Below are 24,739 nucleotides of genomic sequence, written 5' to 3'. Positions count from 1 at the left end.
ATTACTTCAAGACATATTAGCACAACTCGATGGTGCACAAATTTTTAGTAGTTTAGACCTGACGTCTTCATATTATCAACTAGAAGTTGCACCAGAAGATAGACCGAAGTTAGCATTTTGGAACGAGGAGGGGGTTTTCCAATTTAACACGGTGCCGATGGGATTAAAAACTGCCCCTTCTGCATTTCAGCGAATGGCTGATGCATTCATTTCCGAACTTCATGATGATAAAATATTTTGTTTTATCGATGATGTGCTTATAGCATCAAAAACTGCTGAAGAACACTTACATAAACTCCACAAGGTTTTTGAAATGTTGCGCAAATATAATTTACGGTTAGCACCTCAGAAATGCGAGTTCTTTCGTGCCGAAATAAAGTATTTGGGCCATATTATTGGGTCACAGGGCATTCGACCACATGACGATAATGTGAAAGCCATTGTTGATTTCCCAGCCCCTAAAACAGTCAAAGAAGTTAGGAGATTCCTCGGCATGTGCGGATTTTTTAGACGTCATATCCCATATTACGCGTTGAATGCTAAGCCGTTAACAGATTTAACCGCGAAAGGCGTTAACTTCCGATGGACTGAAGTTGAGCAGAATGCCTTCCAGCATTTAAAAGCTGCTCTAATCAGTCCTCCCGTTTTGGCATATCCAAAATTTGATGAACACTTTTATCTCGGATGTGATGCTTCTAAAATAGCCATTTCTGCATATTTATATCAAATACATGAAGAAGGTCCTAGACCAATAGCATTTATGTCAAGAATACTGAAACCTCCAGAGAAAAATTACCCGGCTATTGAATTAGAGCTATTAGCAATCATGGAGGGTATCAATTATTTCCGCTCATACCTTATAGGCAGACACTTCACGGTGGAATCAGACCACAAACCATTGAAATACCTTTTGTCTTTGAAGACTGGTAACCCCCGATTAGCCCGGTGGGCTCTCAGTCTTGGTGAATACAGCTTTGATGTTACCCATAAAGCGGGAAGTCAAAATCTGGTAGCGGATGCTCTTTCTCGACAAGTAGCGCACATAATCACCGTAGATACAAAGGAGCAGCGGCAAAAGCGTATTCGAGAATTGCAAAAGACAGATCCACAATTACCTCCTATAATGCAGTCTCTGACTGAACAAACCCCTTTGGCAGTTAAGAAAGTTTCGGACACGTTCTTTTTAAAAGGCTGTATTCTTTGTCACTACGCCCCAAGTCACATCCGACCGATTCGTGCGGAATATATAGAGCAAGTTGTTATTCCCTCAGCTATGAAAAGAGAGATCTTTGAAGAAGTTCATGATAACCTGGGCAGCCATTTAGGCTTTGAGAAAACGTTTGAGAGGTTACGTTCTTCGTACTTCTGGCCTAACTATTACAGTGACTGTCAGAAATACGTAAAAAGTTGTAGAATTTGTATCGAAAGCAGAGGTTATCAAGCGAATAAGAAAGCCCCATTAATGAGAAATTTTCAGCCCGACTACCCTTTCCAACTTGTATCAGTAGACATCACGGGACCATTTCCTACTACAGAAAGGGGAAATAAATATATATTTGTTATGATTTTTCTCGATTTGTAGAAGCGGTGGCATTACCAAACACGAGGTCTCAAACGTTAGCAGACACCTTTTATTCGGAAATTGTTTGTAGATACGGTAAGCCCGATTACGTTCTAAGTGATAGAGGTGCGAATTTGCACGCATCTGTATTCAAGGAAATGTTAGATAAATTAAACATTCGGCAGTTAAGTACGTCTTCTTATCACCCAAGCACTAATGGCAAAAATGAAAGAAGTCATGCTACCATAGGTCACACGTTATCATGTATGGTAAACGAAACATCAGAATGGGATCAATGGCTTCCACACATTTTAATGTCCTATAGAAGTTCTATTCATTCGAGCACATTGGACACCCCGTTTTTTCTATTATTTATGCGAGACATGCCAATCTACCCTGATATACTACAAGACTCTAGGTTAAGTTATTTTGCGTTTGACAATACGCTGAGCAGATTTTACCTAGAATGCGCCGAGCGCACGAGATAGTACGAAAAAACATGCAGCTGGCGGTAGAGAAACAAAAGTATTATCGTTCTCGGGTGGCAACAGATAAAAACATAAAGGTGGGAGATTTAGTTTATGTATATTTTCCGAACATACAAAAAGGGGAATCACGACATCTCACCAGGAAATCAAAGGGACCCTATCGGGTGGAGGAGCAACGGTCCCCAGTTCTATTCAGTGTAAAAAATATCAATAATCCTCGGGATACTCAGCTAATTCACGTTGATAGATTAACAAAAGTTAACCTAGCAAGGGAATTTTTGGACGGGGGGAGAAACATGGAAAATACAGAAGTAAAAGTTATAGAGGATCCTATACCACAAGAATCAATACCGTTTGAGGGCAATAACACAGTTCCAAATGAAGGGGATGATTCCGATAGTAATATCCTAGAAGACACTGGTGACAACCAACTACAGCTACTTGCATCCCTGCCTTTTGAATACCTACAGCCTGAAGTTAGGAGACAATTTGATCTTGAAACTGTTTCAGAAGATGAGGAGGATCCGATATCTCCCATTATACTCACAACCTACCCTAATCAAACACGTCCAGTAACTCCTCTCCCGCCAAGCTCTACTCATACGTATAATCTAAGAGATAGAGATGAAACAGGGCGAGCAAAAACGGCGGTTCAGGTTAGAACAATGCGTACCACAGGGACATCAAAATATAACGAGACAGCTGGCCTTGCTTCAAGTAGTAGTTCTGCTCATTCGTCTCCCAATTTCATTCAAGGGACCTTGAGCCCAGATTCTGACCAGGGATGGTCAGAATGGTTTTTCTCATGGATCAGACAACCACTAAACATAAATGGAACCGAGAAAACAAGGTTAGACCGCAATTGATCGTATTTATAGTGCAATAGCAATTTTAGAATATAAGCTCATTTAACTTTTCATGTGAATTTTTGTTTTGTCCTCGATAACAATTTTGCTGTGCATATCAAAATATTTATTCTCAAAAAAAAAAAATAATAAAAAAGTAATAATATTGTAATGAGCTGAGAGAGAGGACGGGAAAAAGTTAGGGTGCTAGAGGGTCCGGTTATAACGGACCCTCTGGTCGTCGAGCCACCTGTTGATGAAGAAGCAATCTCCACGAACAACGACATTTTAGAGGGCGAATGGGTGGTCGTGGATGAGGTAGAGGGGGATAGTGATAGGGGTTTAATCATCGGCGATTCTATGGTTAGGGAACTTGGGAACCGAGTGTGTAGGGATTTTCGGGGTTTCGAGCGCTGTTGTCTTCCTGGGGGGAAGATTGGCAACGTTCGAGACGTTTTTCATCGCCGAAAGTTGCCCTTGCGGGTGATTCTGTGGGTGGGAACAAATCAGGTAGGAGCGAATATTAGTGAGTCTCTGTCAGAGTACCGGGATTTACTATTATCCGCTAGGGAGGGGGGTTCAGATGTGGCAGTGATTCCAGTGCTGCCAAGGGGTAGTAGGGGATATAGGAGTAGGATCCACCAATTCAATATAGGCCTGAAGGACATTTGCTCCTCACTTGGGGTCACGTTCTTGGAGCTTCCTGCATTTACCGATAGGTGGCTTCGTTCGGATGGGATCCATCTAAATAAGAGAGGGGTCTGGGAGGTTTACGATAGTCTTAGGTCAGGTTTTTTACTCCCAGACCACGTAGTCGGGAATGCGGGTTAGTTAATGATAATCACAACAGTACTGATGGGGAATTACCCACCTCTGACTTGGATGGCTTCTCGATTGACAACAAACCACCGGGCAAATTAAAATGTGTGTTAATAAATGCCAGGAGCTTGGGTAACAAGAAAGATTTTTTAGAAACTATGATAGTTGTGGAGGACTTGGATCTTATAGCCATTACAGAATCTTGGGCAAACGATGGGGATGAATCTTTCTTACACATCTCCGGATACGATACTTTTTTGAGAAATAGATCTGATAGGAAAGGGGGTGGAGTGTTGATATACGTGAAATCATGTTTGAAGGCTAGAGAGTGTAACGTACAGAGAAGTGATATTGAAACCATATGGGTTGAACTTGAGAACAAAAGACGTCATAAGCTTATTGTTGGGGTTTGTTACAATCCACCGAATAGGGATCAAAACTACATCGCCAAAATGCACGATGAAATTTCCTACATGTGTAAGCGAAAGAGGGTTCTCATACTAGGGGATTTCAATTACCCGGGTATTGATTGGGAACCCCTTTCATCTGGAAATCAGTATGAAAGAGACTTTCTTAAGTTGGTGCTCGAAAATTTTTTGTATCAGCATGTATCAGAAGCCACTAGGGGTACTGCTATTTTGGATTTAGTTCTTACTAGTTCTGAGGATCTAGTTGAACATGTTTCGGTGGGGGAAGAGTTTTCTTCCAGTGATCATCGTATCGTCAGATTTCACTGTAACTTTTCCTCGGGTAAGGTTGATAACAAAAGACTGGTTCCTTGTTTTTGGAGAACTAACTTTGATGTTTTGCGAAGAAGGTTAGCGGAAGTTTTCATAGACCGGTTGGAATCAGTAGGGGTGGTAAGTCAATGGGAAGAATTTAGTACGAAGCTGTCCTCTGTTTTGCACGACGTCATACCCTTTGTTCGAAAAAAGCGTGTTTGTACATCACACCCTCTATGGTTCACGGATAGCGTGCGGAACCTTTATCTTGAAAAGAAAAGAGCATTCAGAGAGTATAAAAGTGGACGAGGTGACCTATCATTGTTTACTGATAAAAGAAGACTGTTGAAGAAAGCGATAAGGGATAGTAAAAAGCAAGTTGAATCTAGGTTGGCAGATAACATTGGCTCTGACCCAAAATCATTTTTTCGATACGTCAATAATGGATGTAAGGGGACAGTTGGCCCCCTCTCGATAGGAGGCTCAAAAGTAGAGAGCAATGTAGGCATGTGTAGTGCTTTCAATGACTTTTTCGCGTCGGTTTTTAATGGAGATAATGATATTCGATATACGGGTGTTGCATGGGGTAATAAAACGCTCAACGATATTCAAGTGGAAGACGTGGAGGTCCTAAATCTTCTAAGAAATGTATGTGCAAGCAAAGCACCAGGACCAGATGATATCTATCCCAGGGTTCTCAGGGAAGGGGCTAATGAATTGTTGGGGCCAGTCGCACAGATATACAGGAGTAGTGTTGCTGAGGGTATCGTCCCGAGAGATTGGAAACTGGCTAACGTTGTTCCGATATTTAAGAAGGGTAGTAGAGAAGTGGTGTCTAATTATCGTCCAGTGAGTTTGACGAGCTCCCTCTCGAAAATTTTGGAAATTATCATCAAAAGGCAGTTTGTGAAGTGGATAGACGAGAATAATGTATTGTCGGATAATCAGCATGGGTTCAGGAAGGGGAAGTCATGTGTAACTAACCTCCTTTGCTTCTATGATTACGTGACTAAGGCTTTGGGTAAGAGCAAAAATGTCGACGTTGTTTACCTTGATTTCCAGAAGGCATTCGATCGGGTCCAACATGGCAAACTCTTGAAGCGTTTACACGAGATTGGAATAGGGGGCAACTTGCTGAATTGGATAGAATCGTGGTTAAGAGATAGGTCGCAACGAGTTATGGTGAACGGGGAATTCTCTGGTTGGACAGACGTCACAAGTGGAGTTCCTCAGGGAAGTGTCCTTGGCCCCATACTTTTTTCACTTTTTATCGATAAACTCGATCAGGGTATCGATGGAATTACTAGCAAATTCGCAGATGATGTGAAGCTAATGGGGGTAATCGGGAATGAAAGCGATAGGGAGTTGCTCCAGACCAACTTAAACAAGATTGCAGCATGGGCAAATGAATGGAGCATGACGTTTAGCGTAGATAAGTGCATGGTCGCTCATTTTGGTTCGAACAACCCACGGTTCTCTTACGAGTTGAATGGTGTCACTATCCCGGATGCAACTAGAGTCACCGATTTGGGAATTCTCATTGACGAGCGACTTAAGTTTTCTGAACATTGTTCAGCGGTTGTCAAAAAATCGAATAGAATGCTTGGTCTCATTTTCAAAAAGGTCTCTTCGCGTTCTCCTAAAGTCATTCTTCCTCTTTTTCGAGGCTTAGTTCGCCCTGGACTGGAGTATGCTGTAAGGTTTTGGAGACCATACCTACAGAGGGACATAGACTTGGTTGAAGGGGTGCAGAGAAGAGCTACGCGTGTCCTTATTGGCACACAGGGCTTGAGTTATGAAGAAAGACTTCATTTTTTGAATATGTTTACATTGGATGAACGCAGGTGTCGAGGAGATATGATCGAAGTGTTCAAAATTTTCAATGGGATGGATAGGATGGACCATGAACTTTTAGTACACCGCCAATCGACTGCTTTTACAAGGGGACACCAGTATCGATTGGTGAGGGACAATGCAAGGTTATGGTGTCGCAGGGAATTTTTCTCCAATAGGGTTGTCAATAAATGGAATAGCTTACCCCCGGAGGTAGTAAATTGTAACACAATTGACACGTTTAAAAAGAAATACGATAAACATGTTGGGGGTAAATCGAGAAGCTATCCATTCTTAGAATAAGACAACCATAAGTAATCTTTATGGGCATCGTATAATATTTTATCATGTGTATATATTGTTTGTAATTTGTGTTAATTGCATTTTTAATTGGGTTGCTGTATTTTTGAAACATATGACAACCATATTTTTATGGGCATCTTTTTATCAGCCACCTCGTTGGGCATTTTGCCTGTTGTGGCGTTGTATTTGTATTTGTATTTGAGAGTGGTGATGGCAATTAGTTGTAAGACTTTACCCTTTTTATTCATTTCGCTGATTCAAAGTGAGCCTGCATGTCTGAATGTAGAATTCTCCATGCCGAATTCAAAGACAAACTCGTTTACGATGAGATCACCTGAACTATCATGGTTTCACATCTCTACACTAATCGCCTTCACAGCTCCGAAACCGGTACTGGCTCAATGTTGTGCTCGTAAAGTTTACCGCTCGACTCGAGGTATAATGATCCGATATGTCAGAAAGTGCTACATACCTCGACGCAACCCGTGACTGGTAAAATTCAGGAACCCAATAAGCTATATGTTATTGAGGGAAAGAACTACCACGTAGCTTAGCGGTTCTTGTGCCTATTATACATTTTACCGAATTTCAAGGAACACTTGCCCCTACCTAGACGGTAGCTGATTAACTGCCAACTGAAACGTGGGGAGGTCCCGCCACACTAAGTAGAGTAGCTTTCTCTACATTCACTAGACTAATTCTACTTATGTGAAATTACATAATAGACATTTAGTTACGTGCGTGAAAAACAACCCTGCTATAGTTTTCGTACTGCGGTTGGAAAGCTGTGTCTTAGAAGTGGATTCATCTCATCAGGGCATCAACAGATGCATAGTTGTGGATCGCGAGTAGTGTGATCGTAGTGTCATCGTAGACACTATTATCGTTGGTAAAACTCAGGTGAAGATGAACTGATCGATTGTAGAGAACTTTTCGATACAATTTGGATATTTCTTCATGCATCTATAAGAATTAGAGTGCTATTTGGTTTATGTGTGTGTGTGTGTGTTTTTTTTTTCAGCTTTGTGAATAACTATCGTCATATATTTTATTATCTCTCATTACAATTATATAATTATTTTCTCTTTGAAAACTCATGTGATATTAGTGACTCTGCGATATTTGAAGAACAAAGTTAAAATTTTGATTTTTATGTTCGGATGTAATATTGATTTCAGCAGAACGTTTTTCACTGACACAGATTGATTTTATAGCTACAGATACATTCTATCTTTGCATAGATAGGTTAATTAGGTATCAAGTAATTTCTTGTTCAGATTGTTTTCCTTCTTTTATGGTTGAATATGTTAATTGGTGTTCGAAATGTTGTTCTTTGATAAACACGTATAATTTCGTGTAGTGATAAGCATCCACAAGGTGCTGTGGTTCATTGTTCTGTAACAAAGAGAGGGAAAGGGAGAAAGCACATACGGAAATACCTCTTCTTTGATTGGCATTTACTACTTATCGTAAGTCCAAGGGAGGAGCAGTCAACTGATGCTGTGTGAAAAGAGGAGGAGATTGGATTGACCTATTATAGGACTTTGCCTAGTTTTGGTTTGGACAAGGATAGAAAGACGGCCGCGTTTTTTTTTTTTCCCGAACCTGCTCGTTTCTCTGCAGGTTCTTTTCTAAGGGGGGAGGAATGTAACAAGCTACTCGCTAACTTGTTACATTAATTTGTAGTTAAATTTTAATGAAGCCTTTTAGAATATAATTTTATTTACGACGCCAGACAGTCTGGGAACTGGGTTGGACTTTTATTCAGGTATCGTGTATAGAAATAGGTGAGGCACCTATATGCACAGGTGTTACCTCCAACGCCTTTTGTAGATTCTCAGAATTGACCCTGCCCTTTTGGGCAGTGGTACCTTGAGAAGGAGTGGCAGATGGATTTATCATTGGTATGTAGACATCGGGGCAGCAGCGAGATTCCAGTAAGGGATTCTAGTCTGGGACCCAAAGGGGAGGGGGTGTGACGTTTAGGAGACGGAACCAATGAGAGGGAAACAGGAGAAAATTGGAGGAGAGAAGGTGGTTGAAAGAGACAGAAGGAACTAGGTCTTGATCAGAGGTGGTTGTCCGGGGTTTTTGGAGGAAAGTGGAAGAAGCGGAAGATGACGAAAGTCTGGGGTAAGTCTTGACCTATTGCTTTCTCCATTCCTCTCTCGCTCAAGGAGTAGTAGCATAAAACAAATGAACTGATTTATAAGTATGTAATTTAAATACATCCTCATATATACATTATTTGTTATAGCTGTAAATAAATAATAATTTACTCCGACCTGAGGACAAGGATTGAATAATTGAGTGGTATTAATTGGTATCTCGAGTATCAGCTCCAGACGCTGAGAGCAGCTCTGGGACAGCTGGATGCGTAAGTATTGAGACAGGCAGAACCCGATTTAGAATTACAACAGAATCAGAGAGATGATTTTGAATTAATTTCAAATCACTCCCATTGAACATGAAAAGAAGCTAAAAGTAAGTTAGAAAACAACAGTAATATCTTTCAAGCTAAATTACTAGCGTTATATATGGCAACCATAAAAGCTCAAGAATTCCAACAAGCAACTATAATCTATAGTGATAGCCTTTCAAGTATATATGCAATACAGAACCCGATGACCATCCATGCTATGGCTAGGGATATTAGGCAGGTCCTCTGCAAGAACCCACAAATTCGCATACCTTGGATCAAAGCGCATGTGGGTGAGTGGGGGAACGAAGAAGCAGATGCAGCAACCAAAGCAGCAACAATCATTGGCACACAATTAAAATATAATTACCATCATCCACGGCAAAACAAAAGAAATACTCAATCTATGGCAAACCCGATGGAATGATGTCAAAACTGGAAGAAATGTCCACAAAATAGTACCTACAGTTTCACACGGAGCAGAGAACTTGTATTTTTTGCAACCAATCATGGACCGTTTCCATATTACCTTCACCGCTTCAAAAAACGAGGAACAGCCTTTGTGGTGAAATCGGCACTCCCATTCATTACTTGACAATGACAAAAGTAGAATAAATAAAGTCAAGAAAATATTTAGATAGATTGAAGACAATGAAGACAAAATGATCCCACAGACGCCATATCAGCCAATAGCACAAATATAAAGTGTACCACCTCGCCATTCACAAAGAAAAAATAAACTGATCAACTATAAAGAAGACTGACTGATAGCATAAGAACAGTATAATGCTGTGGAAATTGAATGATTTAAATTGAGGATGAAATCTATTATGAATTTTATCTGATTTATTATTGATTTCAATATGCGATTTAGGATTTTATATTTGAATTAAGATTTAATATGTAACATAGGATTGTATGCTTGATTTCTGATTGTATATGTAGATTGTGATCTCGCAACTGATTTTATACGTAGATTATGATTTTATAGTTATGATTGTAATATATGCTTTTTTATGAATAAATTGCCGGAGGTATCCAGTCCATGAGGACAATGAGCCGATATTGCCATGTGGCGATGTGGCCTGGGTATCTTTCGGTTTGACGGTATCAATAATGATCACGGGCAGGATTCAGGATGTATCCTATCTATCACCGCATTGAAGAGAATGAAAGTTAGTATTGAGGGAAAAATCGTGAATGCATTGATTGATTCAGGTTGCCAAATTTCTGTCTTAAGAGAAGATTTGGTTCCTTGCTACAAGACAATTTGACTTGCTAAGACATATTTGAAACCTGCATTCGGAAAGTCTATTTTGGCAGATTTAAGAGACATCAATCTGGCCATCCCCATAACAGACAAACCAAGTCTAGTCCACCACAGAACTATCTTGTGCCCTATTACACACCACATATGTGAGAGACCATATTGCATCCACAAATTATCAGCTTGCTCAAAGGGGAAGTAAAGGCCCAAAAGTTTGCAGCTGTGAACAAGGATATAGTGAACAACGAAGTGAAGGCAAAGTTGGGTGGGAGAGATGGAGGAGTGGATGAGAAAAAAAACAAACAGAGCAACACTCTTACCGTCACCTTACAAGAATTTCAATGAACTCAAATGTTAGCGACCCACTGGTTGGCGAATGGGAGTCTGCAACGAAGAGTAAGGGTCAATACGATTGACTTTTTGCTCTTCTGCAAAGAGAAAGTGGGAGCTACAGAAGTTACTCAGTTGGTTTTACCAAAAGAAAAAAAAAATAGAAGTTTTGCGAAGGTCCCGTAAAACTTCTTTCAGGGGGCATTTATAACATTGCTAAGAAAACAAATGATTGAATCTGGTATTGATTTTACTGGGAAAGTATGGTCAAGGATATGAAGGAATTTTGTAGTAACTCCAGTTATGCCGTTAGCAGGGCAGAATAAAAACTCAGACTGGCTTACTAACGTCACAGCACCTCGAAGTGTGCATGCGTTGTGACAAAAAAGTTGCACCCGACAAAATGCTTTCTTTTTGCTTTTTGACCAGCAATGATGAAACATGTATGAAATTCCACAGAAAGGCTTTGCAAAATGAAATTTTTACTATTATTATTACAAACCATGCATTCACCTTGTACATATTCCTCTGTGGAAATTCTAACATATTGGCACATGTTGTAAACCTAACGTGAAGTTTGTTTCTGTGTAATGCTTGTTATAGTGCTGCCATCTATTTGCTAAATATATAGCACGAAATAATGAAATGAACTACTGAAAGTAAAAAGTATTAAATATAAGCCTTACGAGCAGAAGTATTAAGAATCAGTAAAAGCAAACCTCCTTTTTCATCCACTTTTCAAAACACACATCTAGCTTCAACACAAGCTGGCTACTGAAAAAGGTTGTCAACTTTTCAGATTTTTAAAATTAGATATTTTTTGTTTTCAAAATCATGGGCCCATACTGGCATTTATCCTCATGCTGATACATTTACTTTTTGTAAATTTCATTTTTGTTATCAAGGAATTTTGTTAATCAAGGAATAGTATCATTCAATGATTGTATCAATCATAACAGAATTATAATTTTCTCAAAACCAAATAAGATTTTTTTTTTTAAATTTTTTAGGAAGTGCAACCTCATTCTCCTGCAGCCCTTGCTGGTCTTATTGCTTATGAAGATTATATCATTGGAGCAGATTCTGTTTTGCATGAGGTATCACTTTAGATAACATTCACACTTTATAGCAAGTTTTGTTTGTACAAAACAGCCGTAGTAGTTAGTTTTCAGCCGTTTGTATAGTAGTTAGGCCATAGAGCAGCCTAACTACTACTAGCAGGGTTGTCATATTTGCTGCTCAGGTAAATGGCCACTTTCTCTGCCTGGCTGGGATGTTTGTTTTTCTTCCCTCCAAATAAACATTTATTTTAAGGCTTATTTTTTTATTTGTAAAGTAACATCATATTGCTATTTCCAAAAAATATATATTCAGATAAAGGATTTTGAATAATTTCTTGAAAGCAAAAATGCAATACAGTTGTGGTTCAATTTTATGAACCTCCAATTTACAAGCTCTGGTCCCAAAAATTATTTCATTGCTGTGAATACCTTTCCCATTTATGAACGGATTATGGTTTCGTGATTACTTTTTGCATAGTTAGTTCATTTGAGTTCATGAAGTTGTAGAATAGTTTCAAACATTTTATTTCTCTTTAGGTTATATAATTTAAGTTTTTTCCCAGAAGAAACCCAACCCTAATACACCTAATATTAAGAAAATTATTTAAATAGTCATTAATTATCATGCATTATGCCATTTTTCTCCTGTAAATAATCGTTAATCCTAATCTCTGTAAACCTTGCCGAATTCACTACAAACTTTTCAAGTTTGGTGACAGCGATATGGGGGATGTCATTGTGCTAAGAGAAGCAGAAGGATCACGCAAGAGAATGGTTCAGATTATTCTAGAATGTTTTGTTTCTCTATATAGTCATGATGCTTCTGTGGAACTGAGAGCAGTTTGTTGGATTTTAATTGGAAGGCAAGTATTTTCTTATTTGTAGGTCGTGTTTCACATTGCTCTTTGTGAATACATGTTTATAGCTGTTCTGTAAAATAAATTTGTGCTGTCCTTCGAATTAACTTTGTGGTTTGCCATTTCGAGTGCTTGTGAGAGACCGGAACATAATGGTTATATGCAGAAATGCTGCTGTACTCTAATTTACCTACATCTCGAGACCCAGGGTATTGAAAAAAAATGAGTCCCTTTTGAGTACAAGTGGGTCCCTCAAAAAAAAAATTATCTTGAAAAAAAGTATGCTCTCCCTCCCCCCCTTTTCCTCATAATTCCCTCGTATCTCTCTGAATTCTTTTCCAGCATGCCCCAGATCTTTGATCACCTGCTTATATCTCTTGAGACACAGCGGTGGACCATGTTCTGGGTAGAAGGAGGAGGTATCTGTGTGAATCAAATAAATAATTCATTTATAAAAACATGCTCTATCCAAAGGTTCATTTATTTTCATTGTCTACTAGTAGGTAAAGGTTGCAAAGAAGCCCATTAGCACTGAGAATTTAACATAGAATGTAGCACATATAACAAATCTGAACCAAATATGCAGTTGATCCTGTTTGTAACGTTCCCATTTAGAATGTTTTTTTCACTTGGTACAACTGATTTTCGTGGTCCTGACTAAGCAGTTCTTATTAAGATTTCCCATTTGAAGTGTTTTCCTGCTTACAACATTTTTTATGAAAGTTTTTTGAAAAACGCAGGATCCACTGTAATTAAAAGTTAGAGGCACACATTTATATATTTACTAATAAATCAATCTACATATTCCCTTATGATTGATTTTTCATTTCTTTAAAAAAATCTTATCTCTTTCAATAATATCTTCTGATTTAAAGCAAATGAGATTCTCTCTTTCTCTCTCTCTCAGTACACACTCTTTCATACACTAATCTTCCGATTCCCTATTCATAGGAGTAAGGATTTCACATAAATCCTTGGGAAGCAGTTTGCTGGTAGAATAATTTTATTTTTCATCCCTGATTCATGGTCCACCACTCTGATCTGTGCCATTTAACTGCCACATATTTTCACACCTGAATAAGGGAGCTGTGTAAGATTTGTGTTGGTGAAACTTAAGTGTGTTTGTGCCCAGCATTTAGCATGTTTTGTGTTCAGTAGGTGGTGCCATCTATCTAAGGCAGCAACTAGATACTTTCTCAAATGGGGCAAGCACATATTTTGGTACCTTGTGTAATGTAGAAGAAGCAGTTATAGACGGTGAATTTGGTGCCTCCTCTAGTCCAGAGCCCAGGGGGACACTAGACCCGCCTGCCTCCCCTACCCTAGTTGCGGTTTTTCATCTATCCTCCGAGTTGATAATTTGTGGATCTGAAATTTAATGTATACATATTTGTGTTGTAGATTTGTGTGACTGTCATGAAAATCAGATCTTTTTTCAAAGGAATGTCTAACTCAAAATTGAAATACCTTAGAAAATCGTGCTTTTAGCCGATTACCACTGCATAATCATGGGTTCCAAACCTGATTTTCCCCCCCCCCCCCAAATTTTGCCTAAAATATTGGAGAAAATACAGTCTGTATACTATGTTAATTTAAAATTCTTTTTGAGCGTTAGTGACCCACAATTGCTGTGGAAGAAATCTTTCTGCCCCTCCAAAAGCCGATTCTGCGTACACACTAGTGGTTTTGAGGTGAGATGCTGTGATTATCAGCTAGAGGACAAAACTGTGGATTTTCAAGGTAGAGTTTTTACAGATTCGCATGGATTTTTTTTCTGAATGTGTAATGTGCCCATGGGCCCCCTGTGTAAAAGTCTGAAGTCGCCGTCACATAAAAGCATGTATGCTTACTTTTTGTTGCCATTCATCGGCAGCGGTGATTGTATGGCGACGATCAAGGCCGATCGTGATGATGTTCGCCTGCGATCGCATGCAAATGAGGTGACCTTGAAGCCGATTGGCTTGGTCAGGAGTTTTTCCTTTAAATACTGGCCGTACGTTGTAACAACGCTCTCACTTCCGCTCTTCCTTTGTTTTATTCATTCAAACTAGAACCCTCTAGTTGGACGGTTCTCCGTCTTGCTAACACATCATTTGGCCTTAGGCTGGGAAAATGATCCAAATAGTTATTCAAAATGAGATAGTTTAAAGTATCTGAATTTGTTTTCCGGCAGGTCCGGAACCGAAAGATTATTTTATCTTCATAGCTGAAAAAAAACTTCATTGCTGGAGTTGGACGGAAAATAACATAGCAGCTGGCCTTGTCTAAAGGTACATGCAGTAACATAACATCGAGCTGATCCAGCCCTCAACTGAGAGGCTCCCTGGAGCTGGTCCGGTCTTCAACTGAGAGGCACCCTGGAACTGATCAACGTGATCCGGTTTCCAACCGAGAGATCTCCGCTGGTACTGACCAGACTACACTGTACTTAAGTGACTGTCAACCTTGGCTTCCCGACCTGCAAATAAGAGACTGATTATTGACTGACCATAAACTGGTGAGAGGGTTCCTTTCTCAATATTGAATACAGGGTTTTATGTAGAATAATCTTGTGTTAAAATTGTGTAACTAACGCCCTAACTTAATAAATATTTTCATGCAAAAGTTTAGTTCTGATAATTTTCCACTTGTCGTTTGCTACTACACTTACTGGATATTTCGAACTGGGCAAGCAACTCCTATAAGGGACGTTGCAAATGATCTTGGAAAATATTTTACACTTTGAACAGTCCGTCCAAATCCTTTACAATTTTTCAAAAAATGAGCATTCACAATCTTGTAAAAACAAGGCGTACAGATTATGGTGTACAGACTGCTGTCTTTGAATGCTGGCAAATAGCCGAGAAAATACCATAATTTCCGATATGTAACCGAAGGGGAGAAAATCTGCGGGGAAATAGAAACTGAAATTCTCTTTGAAAATTCTGTATACAGCCCCTCATTAAGGGAAACAACTAAATATCTTCAACAACCTGCATGTATAATACATCAATACTACAGTGAGTATACAAAGTAGCAAAACCACTTTTTCAAGGTCGCGTGATTGTGATAGACTGAAAAGAAGGGAAAAAAATTAACGAGGTTTTTCTCTACCTTTTTCATCTTGGAACTAGGAAAGAACGTGTCCCGAAGGAATCTTGAACCAAATTTTTATGCAACCTTTTCTCCAAAATTTTGGGTATTTGACATGCTATAGCGCATCAATGGCATCTCTGTATATGCATAATTCTGTTGTGATGTCATTAATATGGATAATGGATGTCACATGTTCACTGAAGAAACGTTGTAAATGGAAAAACTAAGCGGGATCGACTGTAGTTTCTCATGCATATTTTTTTACTGAAAAAGCCATAAAATTTAAGATGATTGACTAATTGACAGGTACTGAAATAATTATTGAACGGGCTACGGTATGCTGATTGCCAGGGCCGTAACTGTGATTTTTGCTGACCGGAGCAAACATGATTTTGCTTTCCCCACATTCAATAATTTTGTAACAGTGTTCCCACCTAAAACTGTTGCCCCCTAAATTTTGCCGCCCGGGGCAGTTGCTTCCTCTGCTCCCCCCCCCCCACCTCTCTAGTTACGGCCTTTTGCTGATAGCAAACATAAACACTATTAGTTCTTTCTTTAAGAGAAAAATTTTTCAACGACGGAACTCAATACATCATCTACTTTTTACTTAGATATAGAAACCAAAAGCAAAACAAACAAGTATGTATAGGACATTTTACATAAGGTTTAAATAAAAATTTTCGGTTAAATCTGAATACCGCAAAATTGCTTGAGACTTTAGCAACAGTAATGTTGTGATATAATATTTCTTCTGAAGCATAAGATTTTGAATCAAAACGACAGATTTTTTACAAACATTTTTTTTTTGGGTAATGTCTGTAAAAAAACATAGGGGGGGGGGGAAATTTTCGGAAAAAGTTCCAGTTATACTGCTTTTGCATTTATACGATACGTCGCATAAACAAGGTTCCATTAGAGCCTGAGCGCCCCCCCCCCCCAACATTTTCAATAAGTTTACGCCTATGCTAAAGAGTACTGTGAATATGAGCATTTTGTACTAATCTGATTCCAAAGCCAGTGCTTTAGAAGCATTCAGTGATACTGATTATGCAGGAGATCCTTTGTCAAGGAGATCAACTTGAGGCATGATGTTTTTGTGCAACAGTGGTGCAATAACATGCAAAAGCCAACGTCAGAAATTTCTTGCTCTATCTACAACTGAGGCTGAATTTGTGGCAGTGAGTCCAGCTGCAAAAGAAATACTACAGCTTCATATAATATCCAGAATTTCACTGCAGAGTCAAGCAAATTGATGTGGGATACAAGTTTGAAAATTATATCAGAAAAAACAGCTAGATGTGCATATATAACTGTTCGACTCAAGAGCAAGCTGCTGACTTGTTCACTAAGCCACTTCCTCGTAAAATGTTTATCATTTGAAAGAAATGATAAGGATGTTTGAATTGGAGAATGTAATATGTATCTTTGTATTTTTTCTTTTGTATTCATTCAGTATTCTTGCATCTGTGCTCATATATCGGTTGTGTTATTTATTTATTTATTTTTCGATTTGCTAGCATGTTTAATTTTAAGGGAAGTATTGAATATTAGAAAATTACCTGCTAACTGTTAACCATGACATAATTTATTGCTTTATATGTGGCGACACATCTTGTTTACATTCATTGCTTTATGTTCGTTGAGATCGGACGGCAAGCCCATTAAGGTATCCGACTACCTTTCTTGTCACTTTTCTTTAAAATTTTTTTGGAGTGAACTTTAAATATATTTTTTGATAGAAAGTGTCTCGAAATGGTGAAATCAGTGACAAATTTTGGTCTATCTATTGTATTTTCTATGAAAAAGTTGTTTTTATGTCAAATTTTAGCCAAAATTCATGTGATATTCGAAACAGGATTGCAAAAAATTTTATTAATGAAATGCTTTGTGATTTTCACAGTGCATTTAGCTAGTAATGTTGCAGGTTATGAACCAAAATTTAAAGGATTGCATGATATGTTCATAAGTTACACCAAAATATGTTTAAGTACATGTGCATTTTTTGAAATTTGATCCTACATTTTGTCTATAAAGCACTGTAATTCAAAAAATATATGTGATAGACCTTAGATTTTGGTTCATAACCTCAACAATATATAGCAAAATATCACATTAAAATTTCGTAAAGATGCAATGCATCAATTTTTACAAATCATGTCACAAAATCAAGTAAAATGTCAAAAATAGCATTCTTCGTAAAACACATTTATAGTCTTTATTCGCGCATTACTTGTATGTAAAAACACAACACTAAAGTGAACGTAACTTTGATTCTAAGCATCATATAAACAAAACAAGTTTTGGAATCACAACAAATAGGGCTTTTATAAAAAATTTAAAAAAATGAAAATACATTTTCTTCCAAAATGACGTTTTCAACGTAGTCGGATACCTTAACCAGTCAAGTGGCAATGACGAATATATGGGTCATAATGTTTCCAATCCTTGAGTGGTAATGACGACTATATGGGTCAAACTTTTTCCAATCCTTGAGCGGTGGTGACGAATATATGGGTCATGGAAGACCTGTTCCTTCCCCCTTGACCTATTGTACATTGACTGACACCTTCAACGCCTCCTAATCCTCCAAATGAATGAAGCGCTCGGTTGAACAGTACAATGAATTGGTTATAGACTGTCACAATAAATACCGTCTGAACAGAATAAGGTGTGGCTTTTTTACTGGTATCTTGAAAGTAAAAATGCTAGATTGTTAAAATGGAATTAGGGAGGGGTGGTACAGAGAAAGAGGGAGAGAAACTGTTTATCTTTCTAAGGAGGGGAACTGTTTTTTCCACACTTATATTCACAACATGTGAAGCTGTACGTCAAAATTTTTCTCAAAAATATTTTTTTATTTTATTTTAATTTTTCAGTGAAATCTCGATATAACGATATTCTCGATACCATGAAAAATATCGTTGTAGAAGGGTTATTGCTATATCGAGAGGCAGCACTTTAATATTAGACTAAAGCAATGCCTATAGACGAAAAAATATAGACTAAAAAATATAGACGAAAAAAATAAGACGAAAAAATATCGTTGTAGTAGTATTTATCCATAGCCCCTACAAGGGGTGGGCTGGCAAGGCTGCAGCCCTGGGGCCCGGGACGATTTTCATTATTTTTGTTTTTTAACGCTATAAATCCATCATAAAAGGGCCCCGCGAAAGTCTGGTCGGGGGTGGCCCGGAAAAGATTCCAGCCTAGGGGCCCTAGTCCAGGATTAGGGGGCCATGGATTTATCGTTGTATCAGTGGCATTGTAACGAGATTTCACTGTATATAAACACATAAATAAACGTATACAATCCACTAAAATCCAACAAAAAGTTTATTGACTAGAAGATGAAATTAAAATTAAAGTTTTTTCCAGAATTTATTATTTTTTTTTTAGAATTTATTCTAAGTTATATGTATATAGATTTAACTTGAGACTTGCATAATATTTCATGCTATTTGTTAATACACAATTGCTGTTTTAATTATAAATGTTTTAATTATACTTTACAAATTTTTTAAATACAGTGGAACCCCGCTACAATGATAAGCGATAAATCCTTCAACAATGATATTTTTTCGAGTTTTGTGCGGAAATGTCACTACTCTAATGTTAAATTGATGCCTCTCGATATAACGATAACCAATATACAACGATATTTCTTTCTTGGTCTGCATAAATAAATATATATAATTATGGGCAGGGCCGCAACTAGGGAGCAGGGGTGTAAGTCGATTGCGCAGAAGATAAACCACTTATAGGTCGATTGCGCTCACCCCGATATCCAAACAACCCGATTTCCAGACTCGGCGCAATCGACCTGTTGGGGGAATACAAGCACTCCCATTTTCGGCGCAATCGACCGAACCCTGGGAGCAGGCGGGCCTCGTGCCCTGGGCGCTGGACCAGAGGGGGGAGCAAATTTCATTCCCAAACCTTACCTTCAACATTACAAGGGGGGGGGGCAAAATGCGCACTTGCCCCGGGTGACCAAGCATCTAGTTGCGACCCTGCATAATAATGGCGAAGCCCGAAATTGGACGGTTTGCCCAGCCAATGTCCAAATTTTGTGCTTTGACCGGCCCCATGTATCGATTCCTATGATTTAGGGTCATCATCACGTTGGCATAGTGTTTGGTGATAATTGTGACCATTTATAATTACATTGCTAGCGACAGCAACTCTAACGATCAAAGAAATCGGTATATCGATATCTTAGAGATCGATATACCGATCAGAAAGACTTTTTTTCTCTTTTGAAAGCAATAATAGTCTATGTGACTTGCACCCTACCAAGGGAACTAAATTTTATAAAGAAATACCTCGTACGCGGTATACGTCAAAACCAAGACTTTCTTTATTTGAAAACGTATGTGATGTGGCCTTTTCGAAACATTGGTCTGCATGTTTAATTTGTCTTCGAAAGCAAAATCTACTGCTTTATCCGACATCTTAATTTCCTCAATTTTTTCTTTTTTATGTGAAATTTGAAAAAAAAAAAATCATAGAGAGATGTCGGTTTGTCAAAAATAATATTGAAATTGACATGTTTTCTGAGCAGCGTCAAGGCATGAAATGATCCCCCCCCCCACAAATACAGAATGTTTCGTTGGCGTATGAAAAGGGGAGAAGGGGTTCAAGCTTTGGCCGAGATTACAGCGTTATTTTTCAGTAAAAACTTCACTCCCCCCCTCCTTCAGAAGAAAAAAAATTTGACCCCTCCTTCCCCCCCCCATTCTTGAGAAAATCCTGAGAACGCTTATGTCGTATTTAGTATAATTTTGATACACAAAGCTACTTGATATATATAGTAGTTTTCGTAATACATACCATGCATGCAAAAAAGAATGGGATGATTGTGGTCCGGATTTGATAATATAATTCCTTTTGTATAATTCTTTCATTCTCTTTGAATGATTCAAAAAAGAAACCAAAAATTGTTTGGTGTTTATGCACTTACTAAAATAAAAGACATGTTTTGTGCATGCATAATTTGACAAAAATGATTTAAACGCAATACGGTTGACATTTACAATCATATCAAGAAAAATAATAATCGGTACATATTATCGGTACATATATAATCACATATTGATGATATAACAACATTCATATGGAATGTTATTATATCATCAATTAAGTTTTTAATCTTTATTTTAATCTATTCATTTTAAGAATGTTCAGATTACTGAAAAATGCGTATCGCTCGTGCAAAATGTGTTATAAGCTGGTACTGATGTAATGAAATTCGCTTATATTGAATACATTCGCTGTTTTTTCTAGCTTCGTTATAAGCGGGTACAACTGTGTGTATGTATGCGGGTTTTTTTTTTGAATGTGTTTATAGAATCCTATGATAACACATGTAATTTATGCGAAGCGTAAAAATTCAATTACATGTGACCAACTGAATGTGACATTACATTGAGATAAACCCTGAAAAGCAGTTGTTATTGTTGATTCAATTAAAATTTTGACAAATATTCCATTTCTTTTGTTACCTTTTATTTATTTTTTTTTTGGTCTGTATATCATCAAAGAAAGCAAATTTCATCAAAAGAAAAAAAAATTCTGTAAGATACATCGCGTTGCTGAACATGCCACCTTGCGAAACGAGGCTCAAATAGGCTTTTAAACCGTTTGCGTTTATAATGTATCTTACATTATTAATGGCATGTATTAAATACATCATAATAATTGCTTCCTTCCATATACACATAAAATCGATATATTTTATAATCAGTTAGTTTTTTTACGTGAAGTATAAATCATTTCGTGTTGTATAAATAGATTAAATAAAAACGAAGGTATTTTCCAATTCATTGCATATTTCAAATTTACTCATAAGGTATAATATCGATATTTGTGTAATTAAAATCATCGACTACTGTTATTTTCAACTTTCTAGGAAATTCAAGGTACACCATATATGTATATTTTTGTGCCTTATCACACATAATGTGTGTTGCTTTCATAAATTTCCTATACTGTTCAAAACTGTGCAGCCATTTCTCTTGCGAAAAAGCTATTCGATTAAACTGAAAAGTATACATTGGAAAAGTGCATCACACTTCTCGGATAAAATGTGCTAAGACACTTTAGTGATACCACAAAATTATAAGTCGCATGCAACGTCAGCGAAAGAGGGACGAAAAAATTGCAAGGAAGTGCGATTATAAAGTATTGTAACGCCATGAAACTCTACGCAGACTCAGAACGGGCTTAAATATTTTTTTAAATAAAAATGAAAAGAAAAACTTTGTTGCGTAATCCCTGATACCCCGTTATAGTGTTGCTGTGCATTTAGAGAATATAAATGCTTCCTTTCGCCAATAAATTAGTGAGAAAAGTACAATATATATACAGTGAAACATCGATATAACGATAGTCTGCGGACTAAGAAAAAATATCGCTGTAGTGGGATTATCGCTATATCGAGAGGCAGCCGATTAACATTAGAGTATAGACATTTCCAAACAATATTTGAAAAATATCGTTGTATCAAGTGTCATTTTAGCGATGTTCCACAGCAATAGGAAAAATGAACTTCTAAATATGTCTATGACCACGACAGGGAGAAAAAAAATGGCCAATACTGTAACAAAAGAACAGGTACTGAAGTTGAGTGTGTATTAGTAAAGAATAGGATCACTTTAGGAATAGGTGTAGCCAACCTGTCACTTGGATGGACCCCACCAACCACGCCTTCTCTGTTGTCCTGCATGTTTGTTGGGGGGGGATAGCACTACTTGAGATAAAGAAGCTTCGCCACTTTACAAGTATTTTTCCGTATAACCTCACACCGTTTTTCAAATAGAAATCGAAAAACCTTTCACCGCTCAACCGGTTAAATATCAATTCAGTTTTTCTGCGAACTTGTACTTGAATAATGGGCACTGTGCATAAGTGGAGAAATATCGAATTAATGAATGGACACATAAAATAGGACATATAATGGATATACGATGCTCATAAATCGCATTATGTTTCATTTCATAAGAGATGTAACATGGTGATGTTGACATATTTAAATCTGTGCGACGAGTGTGTAATGATTAGAGCCCGGATTATATTCACTAAAAACGTGGCAAAATATGCACTTAAAAATGCAAAAATATGCACTTGAAAATGCAAAAAATAAGCACTTAAAACACAAAATGTGCACTTAAACAGCCAAAATATGCATTGAAAATTCCCAAATATGCATTGAAAATTCCCAAATATGCATTGAAAATTCCCAAATATGCATTGAAAATTCCAAAATATGCATTAAAAACCCCAGAATATGCATTAGAAACCTTGAAAAACTCAAAAATACCGATATTTGTATAAAAAATGAAAAAATATGCATTAAAAAATCACCACGCAAAAAAAAAGCAAATGTGTTTTTAAAATGCATTTTTTCTATTACTTAGGGCATATGTATTTCATTTGCAAAAAATATGTCCTCATATATACAGGGTGATTATAAAAAAACTATCCCAACATATGGGCCCTTAACTATCATACCATTCACAGAAACTGAATGAAATTTTGGCATAAGGTATTTTGATGTATGTGCTTAAGAATGATATGGAAAACAACAGTGTCACTCTAACAGTTACGGTTACAGTGAGAAAATTTCGAAAATATCAAATGGCAACACCAAGTTTTTTGTATTGGAATGTGATCTCCATTGTGAAAAACCCTAAATAGCATTTGAACGGCAACTGTAGCATGAAAATCACCGGCGGTAGATAGGCTAAAAGTGAGGACAACCAATAAGAACAGAGAAACAGCATAAAATAAAGCATTTTATTGTGTTTCACAAATTTTCCACATGACCTTGTGGAGGACTAATCAGGTTGGGATCTCAGCCGAAGAAACGATGTGACGAATGAAACGAACAATAATGCTCTGGTACACGGCAAAGTCCTTTTTACTTTTTCCTTGCCTACCTTTGGGGATTTTCGTGCTACAGGTGCCATTCCAACGCTATTTAGTATTTTTCAGTATGGAGATCGCATTCCATTACAAAAAACTTGGTGTTGCCATTTGATATTTTCAAAATTTTCTCACTGTAACCGTAACTGTTAGAGTGGCACTGTTGTTTTCCATATCATTCTTGAGTGCATACCTCAAAATACCTTATGCCAAAATTTCATTGTTTCTGTGAATGGTATGATTGTTAGGGGCCCATATGTAGGGATAGTTTTTTTATAATCACCCCGTATATGCAAATAACTTCTACATATTTTTTATTTAGGCATTTTTTAATTTTCAGTTTGTTGTAGCTGCTCAATAACGAAAATAGCAGTAACAAAAGAATTTTGGTGCTATTTCTAAAAAAAATTTAACACTTTACCATATTTCTAGAAATAGCCTTACAATAAAACAGTTAATATTCGTAAAATCCTTTATAAATATGTATTAATTCACTGTATTTATACAATATGTATAAATATGTATTAATTTTGCCTGCGGGAAAAAAATCGATATTATTAAAATATTATGAACAATATTTATTTGGAAAATTATAAAAAAAACTAAGTGAGCTTAAATAAATCTTCAAAATATGCACTTGTACTGAAAATTCTTTGATTTTATGCATTTATATGCATTAATGTTAAAAAAGGCCAAAATATGCAAATTTATATGCACGTATGCATTTTCATATAATCTGGGCTCTAGTAATGATGGATGATATTTACAAGTAAAATGAAGGTTTCTGTTATCACAGCGCCTTGAAAATAACATGCATGAACTTACGTATTCATAATATGCATCAAAAAGCTTTAATTTGATATATTATAATGGTGAGTTTGAAAAAATTTACTTAGTGCATTACTATGTATTATCATGTATTTCGCATACACACCCTGCACATTAAAAAAATGATGTGTAAATTTCACAAGAAGTAAAAACTACATATTTGGTATCCGATTGGCCCATATCAATTCTAAAAACAAACTTGGCACACTCTCTGAAGTAAGGCTGTAAATTGAACTGGTCCCATACTGTGTGTATGCTTTCTATACAAATCTACAATTTAGACTGATAGTCTCCAAATTTTGCATATACGCCAAACAGGGCTTGACTTGAAGGATGCGTCACTTTGGAAGTTGGCCAGAGTTGGGCAAATGCTTGAAGCAGAAAACTGTCAAGCAACAATGGTTCATC

At 37.3% G+C, this 24,739-nt stretch overlaps 1 protein-coding gene across 2 annotated transcripts in view; it reads left to right on the top strand.

Moving 5' to 3' along the window:
• Grasp65 (Golgi reassembly-stacking protein 2) overlaps nucleotides 1-24,739 on the top strand; it is a 525,443-nt gene that overhangs the window by 84,920 nt on the left and 415,784 nt on the right. For both annotated transcript variants that reach the window (XM_089244269.1, XM_089244268.1), the window contains exon 4: nucleotides 11,598-11,684. In XM_089244269.1, the coding sequence (XP_089100395.1) occupies nucleotides 11,598-11,684 (87 nt within the window). The remainder of the gene's footprint in view (nucleotides 1-11,597; nucleotides 11,685-24,739) is intronic.

This window comes from Pholcus phalangioides, unplaced genomic scaffold (assembly GCF_987345545.1).
Source record: "Pholcus phalangioides strain wild (caught in Gottingen) unplaced genomic scaffold, Ppha-v1.0 ptg000015l_1, whole genome shotgun sequence".
NCBI classification, from domain to species: domain Eukaryota; kingdom Metazoa; phylum Arthropoda; class Arachnida; order Araneae; family Pholcidae; genus Pholcus; species Pholcus phalangioides.
This window is presented reverse-complemented; position numbering and strand designations above follow the sequence as displayed.